Source organism: Alligator sinensis, unplaced genomic scaffold, assembly GCF_000455745.1.
Source record: "Alligator sinensis unplaced genomic scaffold, ASM45574v1 scaffold917_1, whole genome shotgun sequence".
NCBI lineage: Eukaryota > Metazoa > Chordata > Crocodylia > Alligatoridae > Alligator > Alligator sinensis.
Genome location: NW_005841988.1, coordinates 2,530,235 through 2,552,969, shown reverse-complemented (window position 1 = coordinate 2,552,969; position 22,735 = coordinate 2,530,235). Strand labels below are relative to the sequence as shown.

Genomic DNA, 22,735 nt, shown 5'->3' with positions numbered 1-22,735 from the left:
TGGGGTCACCTGACCCCAGCCCTCTTTCCTGCCTATGCAGGGGATCGGACTCGATCTATTGAGGTCCCTTTCGACCCTAACATCTATGAATCTATACCTTCTAGCCTGCAAGGAGCCTGCTTGGGGTGATTGGAGGCAGGGTGCCCCATGTTAATCCATGTGTGCACGCATGTGGCTGGCATGCAGCCAAGCAGGATGGTGGGAGCAGCCCTGGCAGCTGGATGCAGGTAAATCTATACAGAGTGGAGGTTGGAGGGCCAGGGCTTGGAGACTGTAAGGTGGGCTCTGTGTGTGTGTGCATGTGGCAGGGTTGTATGGAGGGGAATGGATGTGTGAGAAGGAGTGGGTGCCTGCCAGTGCTGGGGCTGTGGCAGAGCAGGGGGGACAAAGGGGAGATGCCTGCTTCTCTTGTGGGGGGAACAGGATGAGGGGGGCCCTTTGGGGGAAGTGGGGAGCTGTGTGGCTGGGCTGGCTGCTCTAGGGCTGGTGCCAGGGCAGCTGGGAGACACTGGCTGGGGGTGGGGGTATCGCTAGGCCTCCTGGCACAGCATGGGAGCCCCAGCCCAGAGTGAGGAGCGCCACAGGCCTCCACTGTTCCTCCCTTCAGCCTGCACTGGGACCGGACTTGCTCCTCAGCCACCCACATGAGCTAGAGCCACCACAGCCACTTTACTCTGGCATAGTTGGAACAGGAGCATCTAGGAGCCCCTTCCAACAGAGCTAGGCAGAGCAGGGGGCTGTGGGGTTGGAGTGAGGGCAGAGGCAGGGCTGGGGGGCATGGATCAGGAGTGCAGGGCACTAGCAGTGCCAGGGGGTTGCAAGTAGGGAGTAAGGGGTGCCAGTATAGTACAAGGGGTACCAGTAAGAGGGGGTGTGGATTGGGAGTGAGGGACATCAGTATAGTCCAGGGGGGTGGGGGACTATGGGTTGGGAGTGAGGGGCACCAGTAGGGCCAGGGAGCTGTGACTTTATTTTTGTTTTACATTTAATTTCTGCGGCAATAACACTTGCTATTTACTATAACAGTTTGAAATGTCCAAATGTCCTGTCCATCCGTCATCCCCCCTCCCCCCCCCCCCCCCCCCCCCCCCCAACATGTTCCCTGTTTTTTTTGGAACTGGAAACATGGTAACCCTAAATATTAGTAACTGGGGTATCATTAGATTTGGTCCAAGTGACAGCATTCATTACTATATGATGATAGGTTTAGGATGTGTAGAAAATGGGTTTACAATCTAGCTGCTAGTATCCACTGGGATAAAAACACCCATTGTAAATGGCATAAACTGGTAGTCTTAGTGGAAAGTCTAAGCGTTTATATCAGCCCTGTAAACAAAGGCCAAGCTTTAATGTCTAAAGTTAGATTCCCTATTTGGGCTCGTAAATAAAATGGGCGCTTAGCAAACCTGTTTCGTCCTGGCTTTAATGGGATCTGTGAGTGTTCAGTACTTCTAAACATCAGTCATACTATTTAGTAGTAAAAATACTGATTTGAGTGCTGAATTTTAGCCATTCAGATTCGAAAATTTTGCCCTATATTTGTTTCACCCATAGGGGTAATTTTCTTCATGTAGTATTGAGACACTAATTGGCAGACAGAGAGAGAAAGGAGGGCTGGGTGGAAGGGAACATGCTGCTATTGCATGCACAGTTCCTGTTCTTTAATCTCTAGTGATGTTAATCTGTCACATACGCAAACCTAAGCAAACAAGAATGCATGTGCAAAGGAGCAAACAATTTGCAGAGGAAACAGTTTAACATTTTATGATTTTAAATAGCTTCTCTAAGGCATTATAATATGTAACAAGCTAGACTGTCAGCTTGATAAAAATGTTATATATGAAAAACAGTTTTCTTCTCCCTCCCTTTTCCTCCCTCATTTTAATATTTTGTTAATGACTTTTAATGAATGACATTTTAGTTTTTTTTCTAGTAATCTGACTTTCTTGATGCTTGTTCCTAAAGATCAGTTGTGCAGGACATACAGGTGTTAGCACAGCTGGCTTGCTGATGACAACTCTGTCCATATAGCTGTCTAGTGTGTCATCACTCATATTGTTCAGTGTCATTCTGACCTAGCCAAGCTAAAAATGGTACTCCAGCTCAAGAGGGATTTAAAAACCTTGACGAACTAAAGATAAGACATTGCAGAATGTCATATCCATGTGCTTAACTGTTTTTAGTTTAGACTTATCTAAAAACTAATTCCAGAGCTCATCTGTCTTTTGGAAGTCTGAAGATTTTTGCATAGTTTGCCTTAAGTAAGGAAATCTCCTTGTGTGGAGGACTGTGGAATTAGTTCATGCATTAGTCATTATTTTCTCCAGACGTGGGTTCATTTCCAGCCCAAGGTCATTGAAATCCATTCATAGGGGACATATAGTGCACGTCGTACAACTACAGCAGAGCTTTGGCACAATGGTTAATGTTTGCTAAAGAGGCTCTGGATCAAATTAACATCTCTCCAACTGAGCATGGATTTTTTTTTTTTTTTAAATGTAGTAGTATATAGAAGCTTGGATACTACTCCTAAGATTCAGATTGTGCTGTTCTAGTCTGACAGTTAATCCTCGAGTTTTTAACTGGCCTTTAAAAAAATCCATCAGTTTATATGAGCCATGTCTCATCACACAACTGCTGTTTATCCAGCAATTCACGTTGCTTAAATAAAACCTTCTAAATTTTGCTTTAATGTTGTATTGTAAATAAATATGGATTTGGAAAAATAGATTGTGCATAGGAACAACATAAAAATGAGCCTTTTAATGTGTATAATATACAACAGTTTTTAACAGGTTATCAATTAAGTCAAGTACATGTTTCAAATGTCCATTTGGAAACAGTGCTATTTAAAAGATACTAAAGAGCACTTTTTAAGATGTAAATGACTATAATTTTCCCCTGAACATTGTCATTGTGGCTCTGCTTCAGGATCTCTTCATGCATCTCCAACTAACCTTTTTCCCTGAACCTCCACCCAATAACCAGAAATTGACTGTCCTTAGGTTGTCTGGCAGCTTCTTCATTTTGTGAGGGTTTACAGGAGGATCTCAGACACTTCTGTGCTGTATATGTGATAAATATCCATGTAACTGTGGCAGTGAGCTCAGAAAACTTTTCTTCTCTCTTCTTACATTATATCACTGTTTAGTCTAATTAAGATTTCTTGCATTTTAGTGCACTTTGTTTTTTGGTCTTTTAGGGTGCATCTACACATTTATTAATGTGCTTTTGCTAAAGTGCGTTAAATTTAGTACCTTGATTGTGAGGTACTAGAATAGTGGTCAGTAAATTCGATGGCCAGTCCTGACCTAGTGCCCCTCGCTCCTGACTTGCTACCCCCAGACCCTAGGCCACTGGTGTGTGGGGTGGTGGGGGCAGGGGAGTGTAGGGCATGGGGGGCCCCAAGCAGCCCCTTACAGGCTCGAACTCTGCCAGCCTGCAAAGGAAAAGCCATGGTTTCCCATTATTTTTTCCTTTAAAGGAGAATCCATTTTAAAGTTTCTTGATCCATTTTTAAAGTTTGTTTGCAACCCTTTCATATATTTTTGCTATACACTTTTGGGTCACAACCCATGGGTTGAGAAATGCTGTACTAGAAAAAGGCACATTAGTGCAAGCATATGGGTTTTTTGTGATGCTTTAATTTGCATAAAATAGGCTAATGCACATTAAAATGTATGTGTAGATGCTCCCTTATTTTTTTTCTGGATTGTATTAGGCTCTGTGCTTTTGTACAGCTTGACTAGATTGAGTCCCAGTGTTGATCTCAGTCTGACTTGCTTCTGTCTTGAAATACTCTGTGAAGACATCTCTGTAAACTCTGCAGTAGAGAACCCTGTGTCATGCTGGTTATCTCCTTCGTATCTGCTAGGCTGGCATTTCTGTACTTTGTGCTGTGTTTCTGATCTGAGTGATCTATGTGGGCTATGATAATTTAGGAAAGTCTCTTGGCTCTGGGACAGAAGTTCAATAGACCGGTTTAACCTACATCAGTTGAGTCTGATACTACATCCGTCCGGGTCTATCTTAAACCAGGTTTGGCCATTTTGAAACCAGTCTATGTGCACTATGGGTTTAGACTGGTTTCCAATCACTTATACTGGTTTATATGCAAGTTCTGCCCCTAGTCCTGAGGAGAGACCTCCTACGCTCTTCTCAGTGGCTGCTTCACTGTCCTAATATCTGTGGAACATTCTGTGACTCCTGCGATGATGAAGATTCAGAGGAGCAGAAAGATACTTGAGACATGCCAGGTACTCTTGGAAAGACCATGGAGGGCCCTTTTCTGCTGAAGATTTTAACTATTTTCATGACAGTCTAAGCAAAGGGCAAAGGCACAGCAATTCTTTGATTAGGAGTAACAGCATAATTTATAAATTTTGCTTGTAATAGGCCTGACGTATATAGAGTTGTGTCTCTCTTGCCAAATCACATCTTTCAAAAATATTCAAAATTTTGTTTAATTCACCCTATATTAGGACGATTACTGATCTCTATTGCCACAGAAACATTAATCTGTAGAAGATGGATTTTAGATGAAAGACTGACATGGTCTTTGGAGCAGTTATGGTATTCCCTATTTGAGGGTGAGGTTGGAAACCAACCAAAATCCCTGAAGCTTTTATGAAATTCAACATGAAACATATATGATGTTGTTTACTTTCTAAGTATATTTATTTGTCAAATATAAAAGTACCGATATTCCCTCCTTCCAAAATGAATAACTTGCAATTTTGCAAGTCAAACAAAACAACTGAGTACCTCACCTACTAACAAAAGATATTAGGTCATTAAACACAGATGTGATTTTTTCCTAAATATTTGCTTCCTTGCTATCTAGCCTATTGCACAGTCTCATCAAAACAAATTCAGAAACAGTCTGTATTTCGTATCCACTTACTTCACTTCTTTAAATTGTGTGAATTCAGATAAAATGGAAAGGACCTGAGCTGGAATTGTGCCGTGTAGCCCCATTGTAATCACTGCTTTCTAGAAGTCTTCAGTTCAGTACTAAGAGCTCGTGAATATTCTTAGAAATGTGAATATATACTGACAGCCTACTCAGAGAACTAATGTTACCAGCAGATAGCTTCATGTATATTCACTTTTGATCTTTTAGTCTGATATAGTATAATAAGGAAATGATACAGAACAAGCATGCAAAAGTTAAGAAATGTCAAAAATAACATTCACATAATTTTATCTGTGCCCAAGAAACTCTTTAGTGCTATGATCATATGTTATTTCTCAAATTGTATGTATAAACTAGCAGATTCTGCACACATGCCTACAGTTTAAAATTTTTTATAAATAAAATATTTTGAATTGTAGGCATGTGTGCCGAATTTGCTAGTGTTGTGATCTGTTTGCTAAATAAACAAGCTTTTGTTAAAAGATTTATGCATAAGATGCGTGCAGAGCCCTTGTATTCTTCACTGTTCAATACAGTAGCCACTTTTCATGAAATCCACTTCTCCCTTGCACGTCTCTCTTTACTCTTGGAGTTATCGGCATCCCCTGTGCAGGTAGATTAACCATATGATTGTGGCTAGGGATGAAAGGTTGTTTTTGTTCTAGCTGCCTTCTTTCTGTTCTTAAAAAGTTCCTAAAAATGTTGTCAGTTATTCACCATATACGGAATACGCAATAATGCAGTATGAAACATTTTGGGATGTCCTTCCATAATACATACCCGTTGCTTTCTGTCTGCTGAGTACTATAACCATTTTGATCTTGGAGGATCATATTTTCATAGTGTTGCCACTGTGGTTTCCCTCTTCCTGTGTGTGTACCATGTGTAATATGCTGTTAAGAGCTATACAAAATAGAGAACAAGGAGATTTACAACACAGTGGTATTACATTTAAACGTGATATATGAATTTAGTACTGATTTACAAAGAATGTGGTTCTGCTGGTTGCATGCTTAGTAGCACTTACTAATATGAGTAGTCCCATTGTCCCTGCATAAGCAAATGTGGAAGAATTAGGCTGAAAATAAGAGATTAAAAACATTGGGTTTTCCAAAGATTGGGTTACTTAATGAACAACCGTTGACCAAAGCAGGCAGATAAGCAAGTGCACCTTCGTCTTCACTTGAAAATCCACATATTCCAGTCCTTTGTCTCTGTTGAGAAGGTATAGCCTATTATACCAAATTATGCATTTGGGGGTAGAGGGTGGGGAGGGGGATGGGACAAGAGTGTGAGCAGTAAATAGGAACTAGAAGGGTAATTAGGATACAGTGAAAATTATTCCACATGTGAGCAACACAGAATTTTAACTTCTAATTTTAGACATGAAGGTATTGAACCCTGTATCCCATTTCAGCACCAATCCAAACCATTCATTTCAATTTGTTGTCTCAGTATAATTTTGATATGAATTCATCCAGAGTTTCTTGATTTTTCAATTGATTAGTTATGACACTTACTGACTTTTCCCCCCTTACTAACCCAGATAATTTAAAAGTTAATCAGACTGTCATAAATCATTGTTCAATTGTTTCAAACTGTTTTGGAGGACTTTTTATTTTCCTCAAACTGCGTGTTATATTTAAGTCAGTTTTTTTGCGACTGAAAGGCCCTGATCCTGCAAAACTTAATGTGTTCTTAATTTACCTGTTGTGCTGATGTTATTCTTTACTTATGGTTTTATAAGCCTGCTTAACTTTCAAGATCTAGACCAAAGACACTTGTTTGTTAGAACTAGAAACATACCCAGAGTCTGAGCTACAAATGACTATAGGGAGAAATCAAGAGAAAAATTACTTTCTCAATTCCTTTTCCCAGTGTAGTACAATAAAAGCAGCCTTATGCATTTTTAGTCCTTTTAATATACCTTTTGGGGATAGACCTTCAGGTCTCGTCCAGCACTATGCTTTGTGTGTATGTGTGTGTTTAAAGGGAAGAGAATTATGGTATTCGGGGCTTATTGCTGCAGTTTTATCAGACAAAACATCTTAATTTAAGCTTTGTATGTAGATCCTGTCTAATTGGGAAGTGGTCTGTGATATTTGTACTATACAAGAGGCTATACAAAATTAAATAGTATAATTACCCTTTCCACTTTCATAATATTTCAGTAAAAAAATCTTCGTTTTACAAATTTCTCTATCAGCCTTACAATTTTATCCCTAAATTTATCCTTTTCTGAAATGTTGTTTCTTTTTGCAGTCTTCCTAGCAAGACAAAACAATCACTTTCTCCATCATTTTAACACTCTCTCGGGGGGGGGGGGGGGGGGGGCCCCCCCCCAATATTCTGAATGACACCGTAAATATTTTTTACTTATAATTTAAAATGTTGAAAGAGAAGTGAGTCAGATTATATATAGGCCAAATAAATATTGATTTGGACACACACGCACGCATGCGCACACACACGCGCGCACTGTCATACCTTGAAATAGGTGGTTAGTTGAAAGTTTGCACTAGTTTTATTGTTAAAGATGTTTGCATAGCATCTGTCCTGTAATAAATAAAGGAGTACAGTCCTCTGCATTGCCATTTAACCATCACAAATACAATATAGACAGCTTTCAACTCCTTGGAAAGGAAAGGTATTAACATGTTATCTAAGCAAAACATTCTCCTTATACAAGCAGATTGAAAATGAGATATCTTTTTAGATCTATTTTTTGAATGAGATATTTTGATTTGTAATCTTAGTATCAGAAATCATACATGTAAGATGTTATATTACTTTTTATGGCTGTAATATTAATGATTTACATTTAATAGATTAAAAAAAAATATAACTAGCTTTATTGTCCAGTGAGTGTCAGGCCCCAGTGGTGAAACATAGCCTAATATTAATAGGGTTAAAAGGACCTCCACTGTCTGTACTATATGTGCATTATACCTACATTGCTTATACATTGTTTTTTTCCCCCTAGTATTAGCAATCTGCTTTTGTACTTTGACATCAGGGATTTCCCTTGTGAATTTTGTCACAGAAAAAAGAGAATCATCAATATCGCAGTTAAACTTGACTTTCAAAGCTAATAGTATCTCATTTGGGGGCTCAAATTTAATAAATTTTCTTTGATTCTGGGTGAGTTTTTAAACATCAAACAATGAATTGGCCAGGGTGCAGTAAAATATTTAGATCTATTGACTATGGTTCAGAAGGGTAGAAGGCAAAACACTGGTGGTTTGATGTTGATAAATTCTTAGTACCTTAATCCACATTAATGTTTTCTTTTATCTGTGTGCATATTGGCAACACAGAGAGCCTGAAAACATGGCATATATACACTATAAAAATTTAAATCAAATATATATTTAAAATAATGTGTTTGTGTTATATTAAACAAGGTTAACATCTGACCAGAATTACACATACTGACAGAAGACCCTGGAGAATATGTTTGTTCCGCAGGACTGTATATCCGAAACCTAGTACACTGTGTGTGGAAAAAAAATTTGTGGAAGACCTACTCTGTTATAAAAATTGCATTATAGTGCATATGTTTGGCAGTCGCAGGTATTGACAGGAATTCTTTAGGTCAACCTGGGAAATGTAAGGCTCCCTATTCCCATAGACTTTGGGAGGGAATTAAAAATAACACATCTCTGGTCCTCTGTACATTTACTCATGCACACTTGTTCAATCAGTCTAGATTCAAAATGCTGTGATGTTGTTTGAGATACATTCACCCATGTAATCAACAGCATTAAAAAAAAGCAATTTTGCAAGTGGTTGAATAGAAGAAAAAGATATTATCTAGGACTTAAAATCAGTTTGAGTGGTTTGAATTTAGGGTTGATATGATATTTTGGATAGGTTGAGCTCTGAGTAAGAGAAGCTGCCAAATTTATCTTTGTAAGTATTGTTAGTAAATAGTATATGTGCTTCATTATTCAGTAGTTTCTGTATTCCCATTCAAAACTATGCCTTGCTATAAAAGTAAAGTTCACTGATTCTTCTGATGTGATACATTATTGTTTTTAACAAATATAACTTATGTCCCTAATTCTTAATATATATGTATGTTATTATATATAGATATTACATATACTCAAGAAGTAAATCTATTACTGCTCTAAGAAAAACATATTAATAACTGCCTTTTATATAAAATGCAATGAATAAAAATATAACAGTGTATACAATATATAACACAAATATATGGTATGTGTTTGTGATCTAATAATAAATACACTCCACACTATGTACTCGTGTTAGCTGGAGGCAAAGCATACTTTAAATTGATAATCAAAATATTTGTCCTGATGTGAAACAAATAGTGTATTTGGAGGATTAAAGAGGAAAAATATTTCACGTGTTTATATTGCTGAAAATTTTACTTGTGTTTTTATTATCCACATAGAACATTATTTTATATAATGAATTAAGAAAACTTTCTTGCTTAACCAGTAGGTGGCAGTATGATACCAACTGCATATGGTTTCATTTGTCGACAAATAAGTAGAACTTTCACATTTATAGTGTGATTTTTTTTTAAATTATTATTATTATTATTATTATTATTTTTACCTTTCTGGAATACTTAAAAAAAATCAAATTATCTAGAGTTTGTGAAAATACTACCAGTTTTCTCTCCATATCTTGTTTAGAAAGGAACGCAACAAATTTGACCAGTACTGGTATGTATTCTTTTGTGAATCTGCAGTATGAAATCTAACAGGCATTGCAATTAACAGAAGGAAAAATCCTCCGCAGGTAGATTTTGGTTTGGTTTGATTTGGTTTGGTTTTAGGAAAGATTTTAAATTTTGTTCTAGAGTTCAATTGAATTTGTAGTAGCTGAACCTGATTATGATGTAAAAATATCTCTCTGCAGCAGTCAAAATCAATTTATCTTTCTTATTTCCTGGGTTGCTGCACAGTACTTTGTTAACATAATGGTTCATAGTTTTGGGATAACAAACAATTATTACATTTTGTATTCCTTTGATTAGTTTTTTTTTAGAAGGGATGAATCTAAAATGTGTAGGCGAGTTGGTCTAAAGCCCATGGTGACTCTTCTTTCTTTCTCATTTCAGTCCAGAGGAGGATGCTTTTTCTTCTTAGCATTCTCTTCTAGCACTCTGAATTAGAGATTTATTTGCAACGAAAAATCAATTAGTCCTAAATTTATTCATGGATTTCAGGTCCAGCGATCAATGCAAGTCCACTCAGTGGGCTCAAGGGGACCCAGTTCATCCCAGTTAATGTGTCTGAAGGGGAATTACCATTGATGCTGTTTTTTTTCCCTTTAGGTCAGAGATCAGATCTCGCTGTCACGGACTGCGGCAACCAGGAATGACTTCACCCTGCAGCTACCCAAACTGCACCTGGAGACCTTTGCAATGGAAGGGCTGAAGGGCGGGCCAGAGGTTGTAGCATTTCAGGTTAGACTCTAAATAACCTTATTCTGCAGCTGAGATGTATAGAAAAACAAAATAGCTCTACCTATGAGGAACAAAAGCTTCAAAACTGCTCCAGTCAACAACTGGAAAGAGATCCAGACTAATCGCTTTACATATCCTTGAATGAATACAATTCAGGGATAATCAGGAGTTTTTAATACTGAAGATGAAATATTAAATTATTATTATTCACCCAATTAAATAATTGGGTGAACATTTCCCCCAAAATGCAAAATAGGTTATTTAAAAAAAGTAGTGTTGACATAAACCACTTTTCTTACATAATGTAATCTAAACCTAACAGAATAATATAGAAAAACAGTATTCCTCTGTTTCTTATAAGCTGTTTAAGAATGTTTTTACTCTAACATTTAAGAAAGATTGAGACATTTAAACTATCAAGGAATCGTTTTTTTTAAAGCAGTACTAATTTAAAGGGAATTATTAATTTTGAATAATCAAGCAGAAGAAATATTTTGTCCATATAATCCCAGATTTTCATGTTTCAGATCTATAAAGTATTAATTTTTAGGAGGGGGAAACAAAGGAAAATATTATTATGTACTAAGAAATGACCCCATTTTAACTCTCCAGAAGTTGGTTGTGTACTTTTTTTTTTTAGCTTGTTGAGTTTATTTATGTACACAGTATCCCTTAGTCTTTTTAAAATCATTCAAAATGACTTAATTCTTGTTCCACATAATTGTTAAAGGCAGAAGAATTCTGTTTTTTGAATGAGAGAATGGAGAGGATATTGAATAAATCTTTCTGTCAGTGTGCTCCTATATATGGGGAAAAATATCAGTCTTGTGTAAATTGTAGGGAAGTTCGCTGCAGACATTGCATAGTGTGTGTACGCTACAATTTAATGCAGTATAAACTGTATATTCTATATAAAGTATGTCACTGCTGTGTAAGGGTCACAGAATTAATCACAAACATTAAGGAAATAGTGTTCAATCTGAACACTGTATCCTGCCTTTGTACAAATGCATTACGGTCAATTTTGTTAATTAAATGATTGTATAACATTTTTTGAACAGTATCATATAGTATAATGCACACAGATTTTTTTTGTTTGTAAAGTTAATTTCAGATAGCTTGTATTTGGAAGGAAAAAAAGAAAGGCTACAACTGTAGAGTAGCCACTCCTCAATGTAGTGACGGTCACTCATTCACTTTTGAGGCTAACAATGAAATTCCACAAGGTTTGTCTTTTCTAAAAGAAAGCCATGGTAAAACAAAGCTGCTGCTTCTTTAAAACTGCTTCCTTATGCCTTCCTGATTTGATAGCCTGTTGTAAGGCCACCTTCCCTTTCTTTTTCCATCCTATGTCCCCAGTAATGCTATAGAACCAGTTGAAAGACAGCTTGTCCTGTCTTCCTGTCTAGGAGAAGGATGAATAGGTATTTAGGAATATGACTAGGGCTAGAAATTGGTGTTGCATTTGGCCTTGGATAAGTTATGCCTATGTTTGTCCTGGAATAAAAATATCCTGGGATCAGCATATACATTCATCACCATTCTAACCAGGGCTTAGTCAGCAGCTGACTGCGGTGCTGCTTTTCTACCATTGATTCAATGAGGCAATCCTGGGATAACTATAGAGATACTTTGCAGTATCTCGGGGCAAAATGTTACTGCCTCTTATCCTGGAAACTTTTAGGATTTATCCTGGGTCAAAAGACATAGATGTCTGTTTGATTGCACTTTGTTTCAGGATAACATGGTTTATCAATGTGTGTGTGTGCAAAACTTCACTTCATGGCTATGGACTGGGTGTTATCTGAATGGCCAACTGATTATGTGATTTCACATGTACATGCTTCCAACCATGACAGCTATAGTAGTACCTGGTTATTTTACATATAGACCACCTTTGCTGCTTATCTCAGTGAGATTCTTAGGGTTTTCTTTGTAATTGCATTTATTCAAAAGCAATTTGAAATAGTATCTTTGACATTAAAGTCAAACTTTGTGCAATTTACATGAAGTATTTGTTTATGGTGTACCTGTTTGTCACAGGCGGGGTCCTACAGGAGGGCCGTGATCTCCTCAAAGCCTCCTCCCCATGCCAAGTTGGCCCAAGGGCCCCCTCAGATTCTCGCCCGCCATGTCTTTGATGTTCCAGTGTATTAGGGAGGCTGTCTCACATCTCCTTGGACACGGTTACTTCTGGCCCCATGAACTCCTGGACTCTTCATGGGTCTCACTCTACAATGGGTGCTTCAGGGGCACCCTAGCCTTAAGGACTATGCATGGCTCCAACCACCCCTTATACCACACCCCAAGCCTCGCAGTTGGAATAGACGTTGTTCGGTCTCTCTGTCTACACTCACACCCACCTCTCGGGCCTTCTCGGTACTGCCACCCCCTCCTGGGGCTCTCCGTGCCCACTCTGGGCCTTCTCAGTCAAACCGCCCTCTCTCGGGGCTCACCGGTAAGCTGTCCCCTTTTCTGGGGCTCACCGTGCCTGCACTAGGGCTTCTCAATCACCCCTCTCTGGGGCTGGGGTCTATGCACCCCGTATGCAGTGCCCTTACTGGTGCTGGGTTCCCCACACTGCTGTGGGTCCCCTATGAGGCCTCCTCCAACCCCTAATAGCCTCACCCAAACCACCGGTGTAACAAGCAGCAACACAAACTCGAGCCTCCTGGCTATAACTTAAACATAAGCCACCTGACTATAACAACGTTGCTCAAGCATCTTAGAGCTGCCATAAGCTGCACCTGCAATCAGGCTTCTTCCTGCATCCTGGCTTAGGGAGCTCCTGCCTCTCTGACTGCTGGCAGGGAACTGCCTCTGGCCTCCTGCCTGTGATTTATATAGGAGCCAGGCCCTGCCCCTTTCAGTCAGCTGACCTCCTGGTTGCCCTGACAACCCACAGCTGGGCTCCTTATTCCCTGCTAGGGCTCTTTCCCCGGCAGTTTCCCCTCTTTAGGAGCAGGGCACTTAAGTGCCCTGTGACACTGTTAATTGAGTTTTAATTTCACAACATGATAAAAAAAAAAAAAATATATATATAAGGAACCTGTCCTGAAATTATATAAGTAGCAGTTCCTCATTAAGTAGTCCTGTTCTGCCAATACTAGACAGTCATTGAAAAAATTCAAGAATACTGTGATCCATATCTGAATATCACTTAAGAAAGGTGTACAAGGTTTTTTTCCATTTACAAGAAATCAGCCATCAAGGCATGAAGATATCTAGCTACAAAATGAAGATAAATTGAACAGTTAACTGGTTGGCTAATTGGTTGGCTAATTAGAAACCCAGTTATTTCTGGCATGATATAATGAAACCCAGAAGGCACTTTTTCTACGAAGAAGGATGGACATATACATATGTTTAGAAAAGCAAAAGAGCTTCCTTAAGAACCTGCATGAAATGTAACTTAGCTGCCAAGAATATATTTAAAAAAATGTATTTGTAAATTTTGGTCATAAAGTAAAACCAATCTTACAAGACCTTGAGAGAGTAATTTAAGATGGCTGATGCATGGAAAATGACTGAATATCTTCAAGCAGCAGTCCTTATTGGTTCTATAACACTGAATTCACCCTATGCGTTGTGTGATTCGCTAGCAAGGACATAGACCGAACAGTATTATGCACAAATGTTGGTAACACTTAACTTAGTGTTCATCTGGCTACTGAAACATGTGAGCTGAACCAAGTGCATCCTGTTCCAGCCTTGCATAAATGTAAACATCAAAGAAAAGAGATCCACATGTGAATCTTTGCAGTCAGTGCAGGTAATAGGATGCAAAAGACACACTGAAACAACCTTATGATGCTGGCCAAGGTTGAGAGAGGTCTTGAATTAAATTAGAAAGATTACTGTTTGTTCGGAACCACTCCTCACCTAAAAAGAGCTGTCAGATTACACATAAAGTAGCAATGAAATCTGTTATAAGTCATAGTTTTTCAAGTTGTTCAATAGATGTCCACAATGAAAATAGGATCATTTTGACAATACTTTTATCATCTTTTGAAGCATGCCATAGCAAGCTGTTACTTTGCCGTCATTACTAAGAGTAAGGGTTTTTAAAAATAAAAAAAGAGATAGTAAAATGCCATATACACCATTTCATATGGCTTTGAGGGTTTCAACCTTTGAGGGTTTGTCTTGCAGGAATAGAAGGCATTTAAATAAAACAAAAAAACCTGTTAATTAAACACATCCCAAATATTACCAATACTATTCTACTGCAAGTAGAGGTAACACACACACACACATTCATTAGTCATGAAAAGTACTAGGACCATCATGCTTGGTTGCAATTGTCACCTCTGTGTTGGACATGCAATAGGATAATGCAGAATTGTTTTGAGAGCAGGGTGTGACTGGAATTATGCAGCCACTGAAGTTCAGATATGATAGTTTGTGGCACATGCAATTAGAGACGGACTAGTCAATTCCTTTATCATGGGCTCTATCTTGACCTCTATCCAAGAAATCTCTGTTTGCATGTTCAACTAATTGCTTCCATTAATTTATAGAGGTGGTTTTGAGCTGGTATTAAATTGAATTTGTATGTTGATTCCCTTAAAAAGGAGAATTTGCCAATGGCCATTGAAGTCTGATTCTTGTCACGTTATATCAGTATTAGTCCCCTGTAAACATAACCTGTGCCAGTTGACTGGGTGTTAGAAATATAGTTGTCTTTTATCACCTTTTCATAACACCTTTATTACAAGGAAAGAAAAATATTAATAAAAAAGTTAAAATGGAGGAAGATATGGAACTTGTGTTCCTCTGCGGTACAAAGTGTTCAGCTATTTGGTGTACAAAGACTTCACAATGGGCTTGAGTGACAGTGGGGAATGGTGCATGCACAAAGATGAGTTTGAAGTTGGTGTCTGATATACAGACTGTACATGAATTGGAGGCTCCAAGCACGTGAACTTAATATATGTGGCTGGAGTAGTATGTACATTTTAAAAAATTTCACACTTTTTTTTTTTTTTTTATTAACATAGTAAGATATTAGTCTATTCTTCTGTGAGGCTATGAAGCATATATTTGGTTGTGTGCCTGTATTTAAGTACATAGTTTGGGTGACTGTGGAGAGATGAGTGAATTCTTTGATTCATAGCTAAAACATTGTCTTGGTGTGGTGTTAGGAGCTAATACACATGAAGATGTGCTTCTATTCAAATGAGTCACCAAATTGACCCTGAACAGGTCTAGTCATTGAAATCCACTGTATTTTCACAGACATCAGTAATGTTAGCTTTGGTGCCCTGACAGACCTACTTTATTCTGAATATAAATAAGTATGTTTTGCATCAAATACTGTGCTTCTCAGTTCCTTTCTTAAATTACGTGTACTGTTGGAATGTGTTGCTAAAGTGCTTACCATGTTCCTGTTTGAAAGATTTTGTCTCTTGCATGTGTGTTAGAGATGTAGGATACATGATCTCTTTTTTTTTTCTTTACCTTCAGTCTCATACTTGTATATGTGTGTACCCATATAGCTTTAGCCATGGCTCATGTAGTTTAAATATATCTCACAGCTTCTAAAGTTCTTTGAGATTTTTTGGAATGAAAAGTGCTGTATGAACACAACATACTATTACTATTGTAGTTTGTAGTAGTAATATAGTTGAGTACTGACATCTCTTCTCAATGATGGAATATAATCATTATAAATTTATAAGGGGATTAGGTCTTTCCATTTATTTTATGTAAATTATGCATCCATGTATGATGTAGTTGTGGCTTATCGTACTGTATTGTAGACAGAAGTAAAACCCATTTTTCTAATCAATTGGGCAAGCATAAATGTAGTTTAAAGTGTTAGGAACATAGTGAATAGCTTGTACTTATTTTCACTCTCTTGCTTTCCTCAGTAATTTTAGATTCACTTTTAAATAAATTAGAAGCTAAGAGATTTTACATAAATAATTTGGTTTATTGTTTTCCTCAGAAAGGAATAAACACTATTCATATTCATATGTTTAGATTTGACTGCTGATGAATTTGTGGTCAGACAGACACAAACAAGTGACTTCAAAGCTAATGATTTGTCATCATCAAATCATCCTTTTTTACAAAGTCACTGCAACATACATACTATTTAAAAGGACACTCTGATATCGGTACTCAGCAGAACGAATTATGGACACAGTAGTTGCTTGAACTCTGAATTTCTTGGCCTTGCAAATTGTATAAATTTTGCTTTGTTCCTTTTGACATGTTTTTAGTTTTGTTTTTTTTCCTTTGGTCTTTAATTCAGGGCTGTGGAAGGATATTCTAGATGATCTTGCTTGTTTCTAGGTACTTAAATACCTGCATTAACTCACCACTTTATTTCCCCTGCCCCACCTTCAAAAACTGCATTGTAGTGACAACTGATTTTTATCTAGGTTGTGTGAATGTAGCTGCCTTTGGAATTTGTGAATACGTTCTCCGGTTTGAACAGATAGAATGGTTCTTCAGCCAGCCTGAAACGTTTCCTTCAGGCTTTCAGCATGCCACTTTCCCACCTCAAATGTAGGATGAGTTAGAATTCTGACATCTGATAATCAGCTTAATGGCACATCATGTGGCTACTGGATTGTCATCCTGACTTTTAGTATACTTTTAAGACAACAACTTTTTAAAATAGTATCAGTAGTGCTTTGCACTTGCACCTTGAGCTGAATCCATTCATAAATAAGTAAACGTATTAATCTCATTAGACTGGAATAACACTTCCTTAAGACAGAGAATCTATGTAAGCTTGACCTTTTGCAAACTTGATTTTATCAAGATACGCTCAACTGTGCATTTGGCACAAGACTACAGAGACAATATTTGACAGTTTAAAAAACAGATGAACATGCAGAAGAGACTTAACATAATGAACTTTTATAACTCCAGTATAGAGATATTATGATGCTTCATAAATGCACACTTGCTTGATGTTTTGGAGATTAGGTTGTTTTATGAAAATGTGTGTCTAAAAGCTATTTTGGGGAATAGATTTTTTTAAATACAGCTCCTTTTAAAGATCATAATTTTTGGAGAAACTTTAACTGGTTGTGTAGTTGTGTATTTTGGGCATGATCATGCCATTGATTTGATAGTAATAGCTCTTTGGAGGTGCATACTTATCATGTGGATTTCTTAAAGCGGTGATGATGAACCACATTTGGATTATTAGGTCTCTCTTATAAACTGCTAATATGAGTGTCTGGCATTATGGTTTGTGGTACTTGGATTAAGCGAATGCTCCTTTAAAATTACAGATTCGCGGTGAGATATGTGCATATGGCATATGTTGACCTACCTTACAAGGATTTTGATTGGTGCAGCACTGGCACACACAACTCAAATATTCTTTTAATAGACAGGGATATGTTTTTGTGTGGACAATTGTGGAAACTGTAGCTAGAGAGACCAGTTCCCATATTCATTTCTGCTAGGTGGGCCAGGTCTACTTCTCTTGTTAGACTATTAACAAATACTATAATCCTGCAAAAAATGTAATGTGTGTGTATCATTAACTGCAGACAATATTATGTTGCTTTTTCATTTTTCATTCAGCAACACAGAGTATATAGCAAAATTTAATATGTGTACAGTTCAACAGTATGCTGGAATGAGGAGGAGGCATGGAGTTAGGGAGGCAGAGGGAGAAGGTAGCAGCTGGAACATGAGTCATGTTTAGGAACTGTTGTAATCCTTGGTCAGTATACTGCTGGGATAAGAACCCAAGAACTCCCAGAAGGCCGAAGGCCAAACAACCCCAGAGAAATAATGACTTCCACAATGACAGTTAATGGCAGCTATGAACACACGATAGATGGAGGATCAGGTTGGTCCTAAATATCCTGAACATTCATTCCAGTAGAGTTATTCCTCCTCTGAGATCCTGTGTCTGTAGTAGATACTTTTGCTTGCTTATAGATAGGGCTTGTTGGCACCTTAGAGATTTAACTCATTCAGAAAGGGACAAGCTTTTGTAAGCCAACAACCTGCTTTATCAGATGCTATGAGAAAGCAAAGAAAAGAGAGTCTTCTGTATGGAGACGATCCTCCTAGCCCAAAGGGTGACAGTCCCAACGTGAATCAAAGGAGACAAGAGTGCTCAAAAGCCCCATGGCTCACTGAAGGGATTCAGGAATGTCTGAAAGCTAAAAAGGAGGTGTACACCCATACACCGGATGGAAGGGAGGGGCCATCACCAAGGAGGATTATACCTCCATTGCTTGGGACTGTAGGGGGCTGTTAGGAAGGCTAAGGCAGAGACAGAACTAGGACTAGCGACTAGGATCAAAGATAACAAGAAGTCCTTTTTAAACGCATAAGGAGTAAAAAGAAAGCACCGGGTAACGTGAGGCCCCTGCAGGACATGCTTGGCAATTTGGTGCTTGCACCAGATGATAAAGCTGACCTCTTCAACAAATTCTTTGCCTCCATTTTTCTGAGCAGGGACATCCCCCACACCGGGATTCCAGATGGACTCAGAGGCACCACCAGGCCTAGGGTCCCCCTAGTTAGGGAACTTCTTGTGGGGCTGGACGTGTTCAAGTCAGCAGGTCCAGATGATCTCCATCCCAGAGTGCTGAGGGAATTAGCAGAGGACATTGCGGGACCCCTGGCACAGCTTTACGAGCGCTCGTGGTGCTCTGGCCAGGTGCCAGAGGACTGGAAAAGAGCCAGTGTGGTCCCCATTTTCAAAAAGGGGAGGAAGGAGGACCTGGGTAACTATAGGCCTGTTAGTCTTACCTCGGTCCTGGGGAAACTTTTTGAGAAAATTATCCAGGAACACATGTGCAAGAGACCAGCAGGGGAGATTATGCTTAGGTGCAACCAACATGGGTTCATTAGGGGCAGGTCCTGTCAGACCAACCTGGTTGCCTTCTATGACCAGGTCACAAAATCCTTAGATGCAGGTGTCACGGTGGACATAATCTTTCTGGACTTTAGGAACGCCTTTGACACTGTCTCTCACCTCATTCTCATTAAAAAATTAGGCAACTGTAGTGTCGATGCCTACACAGTCAGATGGGTTGCAAATTGGCTGGAGGGCCGCACCCAGAGTGTGGTGGTGGATGGGTCATTTTCGACCTGGAGGTATGTGGGCAGTGGAGTCCCTCAGGGCTCAGTCCTTGGGCCCGCACTGTTTAACATCTTCATCAGCAACTTGGGCGAGGGGGTGAAAAGCACCTTGTTCAAATTCGTGGATGACACTAAGATGTGGGGAGAGGTGGGCACGCTAGAAGGGAGGGACAGGCTACAACTAGATCTGGACAGGTTACAGGGGTGGGTGGATGAGAATAGGATGGGATTCAATACTGGCAAGTGCAAGGTACTGCACCTAGGGAGAGAGAACCAGCACCATACCTATAGGCTGGGGAACTCCTTTCTTGTCAGCACAGAGGGAGAAAGGGATCTTGGAGTCATTATTGATTCCAAGATGAACATGGGCTGCCAATGTGAGGAAGCAGTCAGTAAGGCTAATCACACCTCGTCATGCATCCACAGATGCATCACGAACAGGTCCAAGGAGGTGATCCTCCCCCTCTATGTGGCACTGGTTAGGCCGCAGTTGGAATACTGTGTCCGGTTCTGGGTGCCGCACTTCAGGAGGGATGTGGACAGCATTGAGAGGGTCCAGAGGAGGGCCACTCACATGGTCAGGGGGCAGCAGGGTAGGCCCTATGAGGAGAGGCTATGGGACCTGAACCTGTTCAGCCTCCACAAGAGAAGGCTGAGAGGGGATCTGGTGGCTGTCTATAAACTTACCGGGGGGGGACCAGCAGGGAACGAGAGAGTCCCTGTTCCCCTGAGCACTACCAGGAGTAACTAGGAAGAACGGCCACAAGTTGACTGAGAGTAGGTTCAGGCTAGACATCAGGAAGCACTACTTCACAGTTAAAGCAGCTAGGACCTGGAACCAACTTTCTAGGGAAGTGGTGCTTGCTCCTACCCTGGGGGTCTTCAAAAGGAGACTAGATAATGACCTAGCTGGGATCATTTGATCCCAGCATTCTTTCCTGCCTATGGCAGGGGGTCGGACTTGATGATCTGCTCAGGTCCCTTCCGACCAACTATGAGAGAGGCTATGTAGGCTAGAAGGAGCAGAGATGCATACAGGTAGTCCCTTGAAGCTATTGGTACTTCAGAGACCTTTGCTGTCAGTAGGCTGGCTTATGCAACTTGAACTAGGCACCTTGCCTTCTTCATGCTAATTAGGAATTTGTCCCAATTTAGACCCTTTTTTTACTGCTCTTCTTTACCTTCAGTAGAGAGGCAACAGTCTCTACCTTCCATGATCTCTTTCATTCTTCTCTCCCTGCTGTCTCCTTTTTTTCCTGTACATCAGTTTTCCCTTTAATTTTGTCCTTCCTCTCTCTTTCTTCTAGGTGCTCATAACTTCTGCTATTCTCCCTCCTATTCTCCCACTCTAATTAACTAAATATAGAATCCTTTTAAAGTGGCATAAGCAAAGTATATATGCATCATCCATTCTTCCATTCTCTTGTTTCTTTGGGAGGGTACCACAGTGGCATCCCAGTCCTATTTAGGTCTTTGGGCACTCAGACAATATGAAAGTCAATTGCTGTAGTCATAAATAAGCCAAGCAGAAGCCATATTTCTCTCATACCTGTCTGGAATTTACTTGGGACTGCTGACCGTTTTTTTTTTCTAGATTTTTTCTAAAGCACTATTTTTTTGGGAACATTACTAGCATCATCTGTTGAAGATCTGTACTAATGCTAAAATGATTATGCGAGTCTTTTGACTGTCCAGAATCTTTGAGTAAATATTCTGTCCAGATCAAACCAGAAGAGGTATGAGACACCAAGAAAAAGTGGTCAAACTATTTTATTTCTTTCCTCAACCATGTAACAAACTGCTTTTTCTCACCTGAAGTTTATCATATACTTATAGCTGCTGGCATATGTGTAAGTCCACAGTGAATAATCCTGGGGTGGGAAAAATGGAGGATCCAGCTGGTTGCCAAACTCCATTTCCTAGCAGCCCCTGCCTGCGTGGTTGGGGCCATTTTCCATGGAAACCCCATCAGCACTTGCACTGTGATAGCACAAGGCTGGGGCTTCTGTGGAGACTGGCCCCAGCAGTGCTGGCATGGTGCAGAGCTGTTCTGGAGCCCAGCTGGGACCTTGCAGCAGGGGCAGTGTGGTTCAGAACCAGGGCAGAGCCATGATCTGGAGCCTGCGTGCTCCAGGCAGGGACATCCAGGATAGATCTGCTGCCTGCCTCCTTGCAGTGGTGACAGCATGGTTCGGAGCTGCAGCAGAGCTATGATCCACTGGCTGCACACCCCTGCCTGGAGCATTCAGGCTTCAGATCATGACTCTGCCCTGGCTCTGGGTCACACTGTCACTGCCACAAGACCCCAGCCAGGCTCCAGAACAGCTCCACACCCTGCCACGCACCCTGCCAGCAAGGTCAGTGCAAGGGGGGGCTTCGGGGTGCCATAGCCACCTCAAAATTCCCTGTAGCCTCCCCTACCAGAGGCGCTGCTGCCTGCCCTGCACAGGCAGCAGCAGCAGCTGAGCCCATCCCACTCTGGCCTGCAGCACTGCCCCCTCCATAGACCCCCACCCCACACCAGGCTGGTGCTGCTGCTGCCTTCCAGTGCTGCTGGAGCTGGTCTCTACAGAAACCCTGGCCCAGCTTTATCACAGCACAGCTGCTGCTGGGGTCTTCATGGGAACCAGCCCCAGCCTTGTGGGCAGGGGCTGCTGGGAAATGGAGTCCACTGCCAGCCAGGTCTGGCCCATGGGCCGGACCTTACCTGCCAATCTTATAAGAACTAATTAAAATTGATTACAATTCAAAAGGTTTTGTGGCCATTTTCTGTGTAATAAAAAACTAGGGTCAGTAGGACAAAGATGATAGAGCAAGCTCAAATGACTCAAAGTCTTTGCTTCCCAGGTATGGAAGCCATATGTATAGAAGATTTTTGTCTACTTTTTGTACTGTTGCACAATGCTATCCATTGTTGGGAACATATACCTGACTCACCATGATCTTATTTTACATTGATGAGGAAAGCCAAGTCATCCTAAACTACTTTTTGTAATCTTGGAACACAAAATGAAGATTTTTCACAGCTCTGGAGGGGCAAAGAAAAGGCGCATGTAGTGAGGGGAAGAAGTTTACTGCCACTTTCACCCAGGAAGTTGTGCATCTCAGCAAATAGAAAATAAATCATATGAGTACTTTCTACCTTACATATTTGTTGAAAGAGGGAGAAGAGAGTGGATCCTTGTTAGTTTCTGATTTCATTTGATGGCTTTTGTATTTATTTAGTTTGGCTTCTGCACATGAGTCTGGTTTCATTTAATAGTTTTCAGCTTGTAACCTACCAAGATTAATCCTCAGGAGTCAGCAGG

At 40.0% G+C, this 22,735-nt stretch overlaps 1 protein-coding gene across 3 annotated transcripts in view; it reads left to right on the top strand.

Moving 5' to 3' along the window:
• The window catches only part of CCDC171 (coiled-coil domain containing 171), a 323,890-nt gene that overhangs the window by 233,592 nt on the left and 67,563 nt on the right, over positions 1-22,735 (top strand). For all 3 annotated transcript variants that reach the window (XM_014518841.2, XM_014518840.2, XM_006021333.2), the window contains exon 24: positions 10,227-10,358. In XM_014518841.2, coding sequence (XP_014374327.1) covers positions 10,227-10,358 — 132 coding nt within the window. The remainder of the gene's footprint in view (positions 1-10,226; positions 10,359-22,735) is intronic.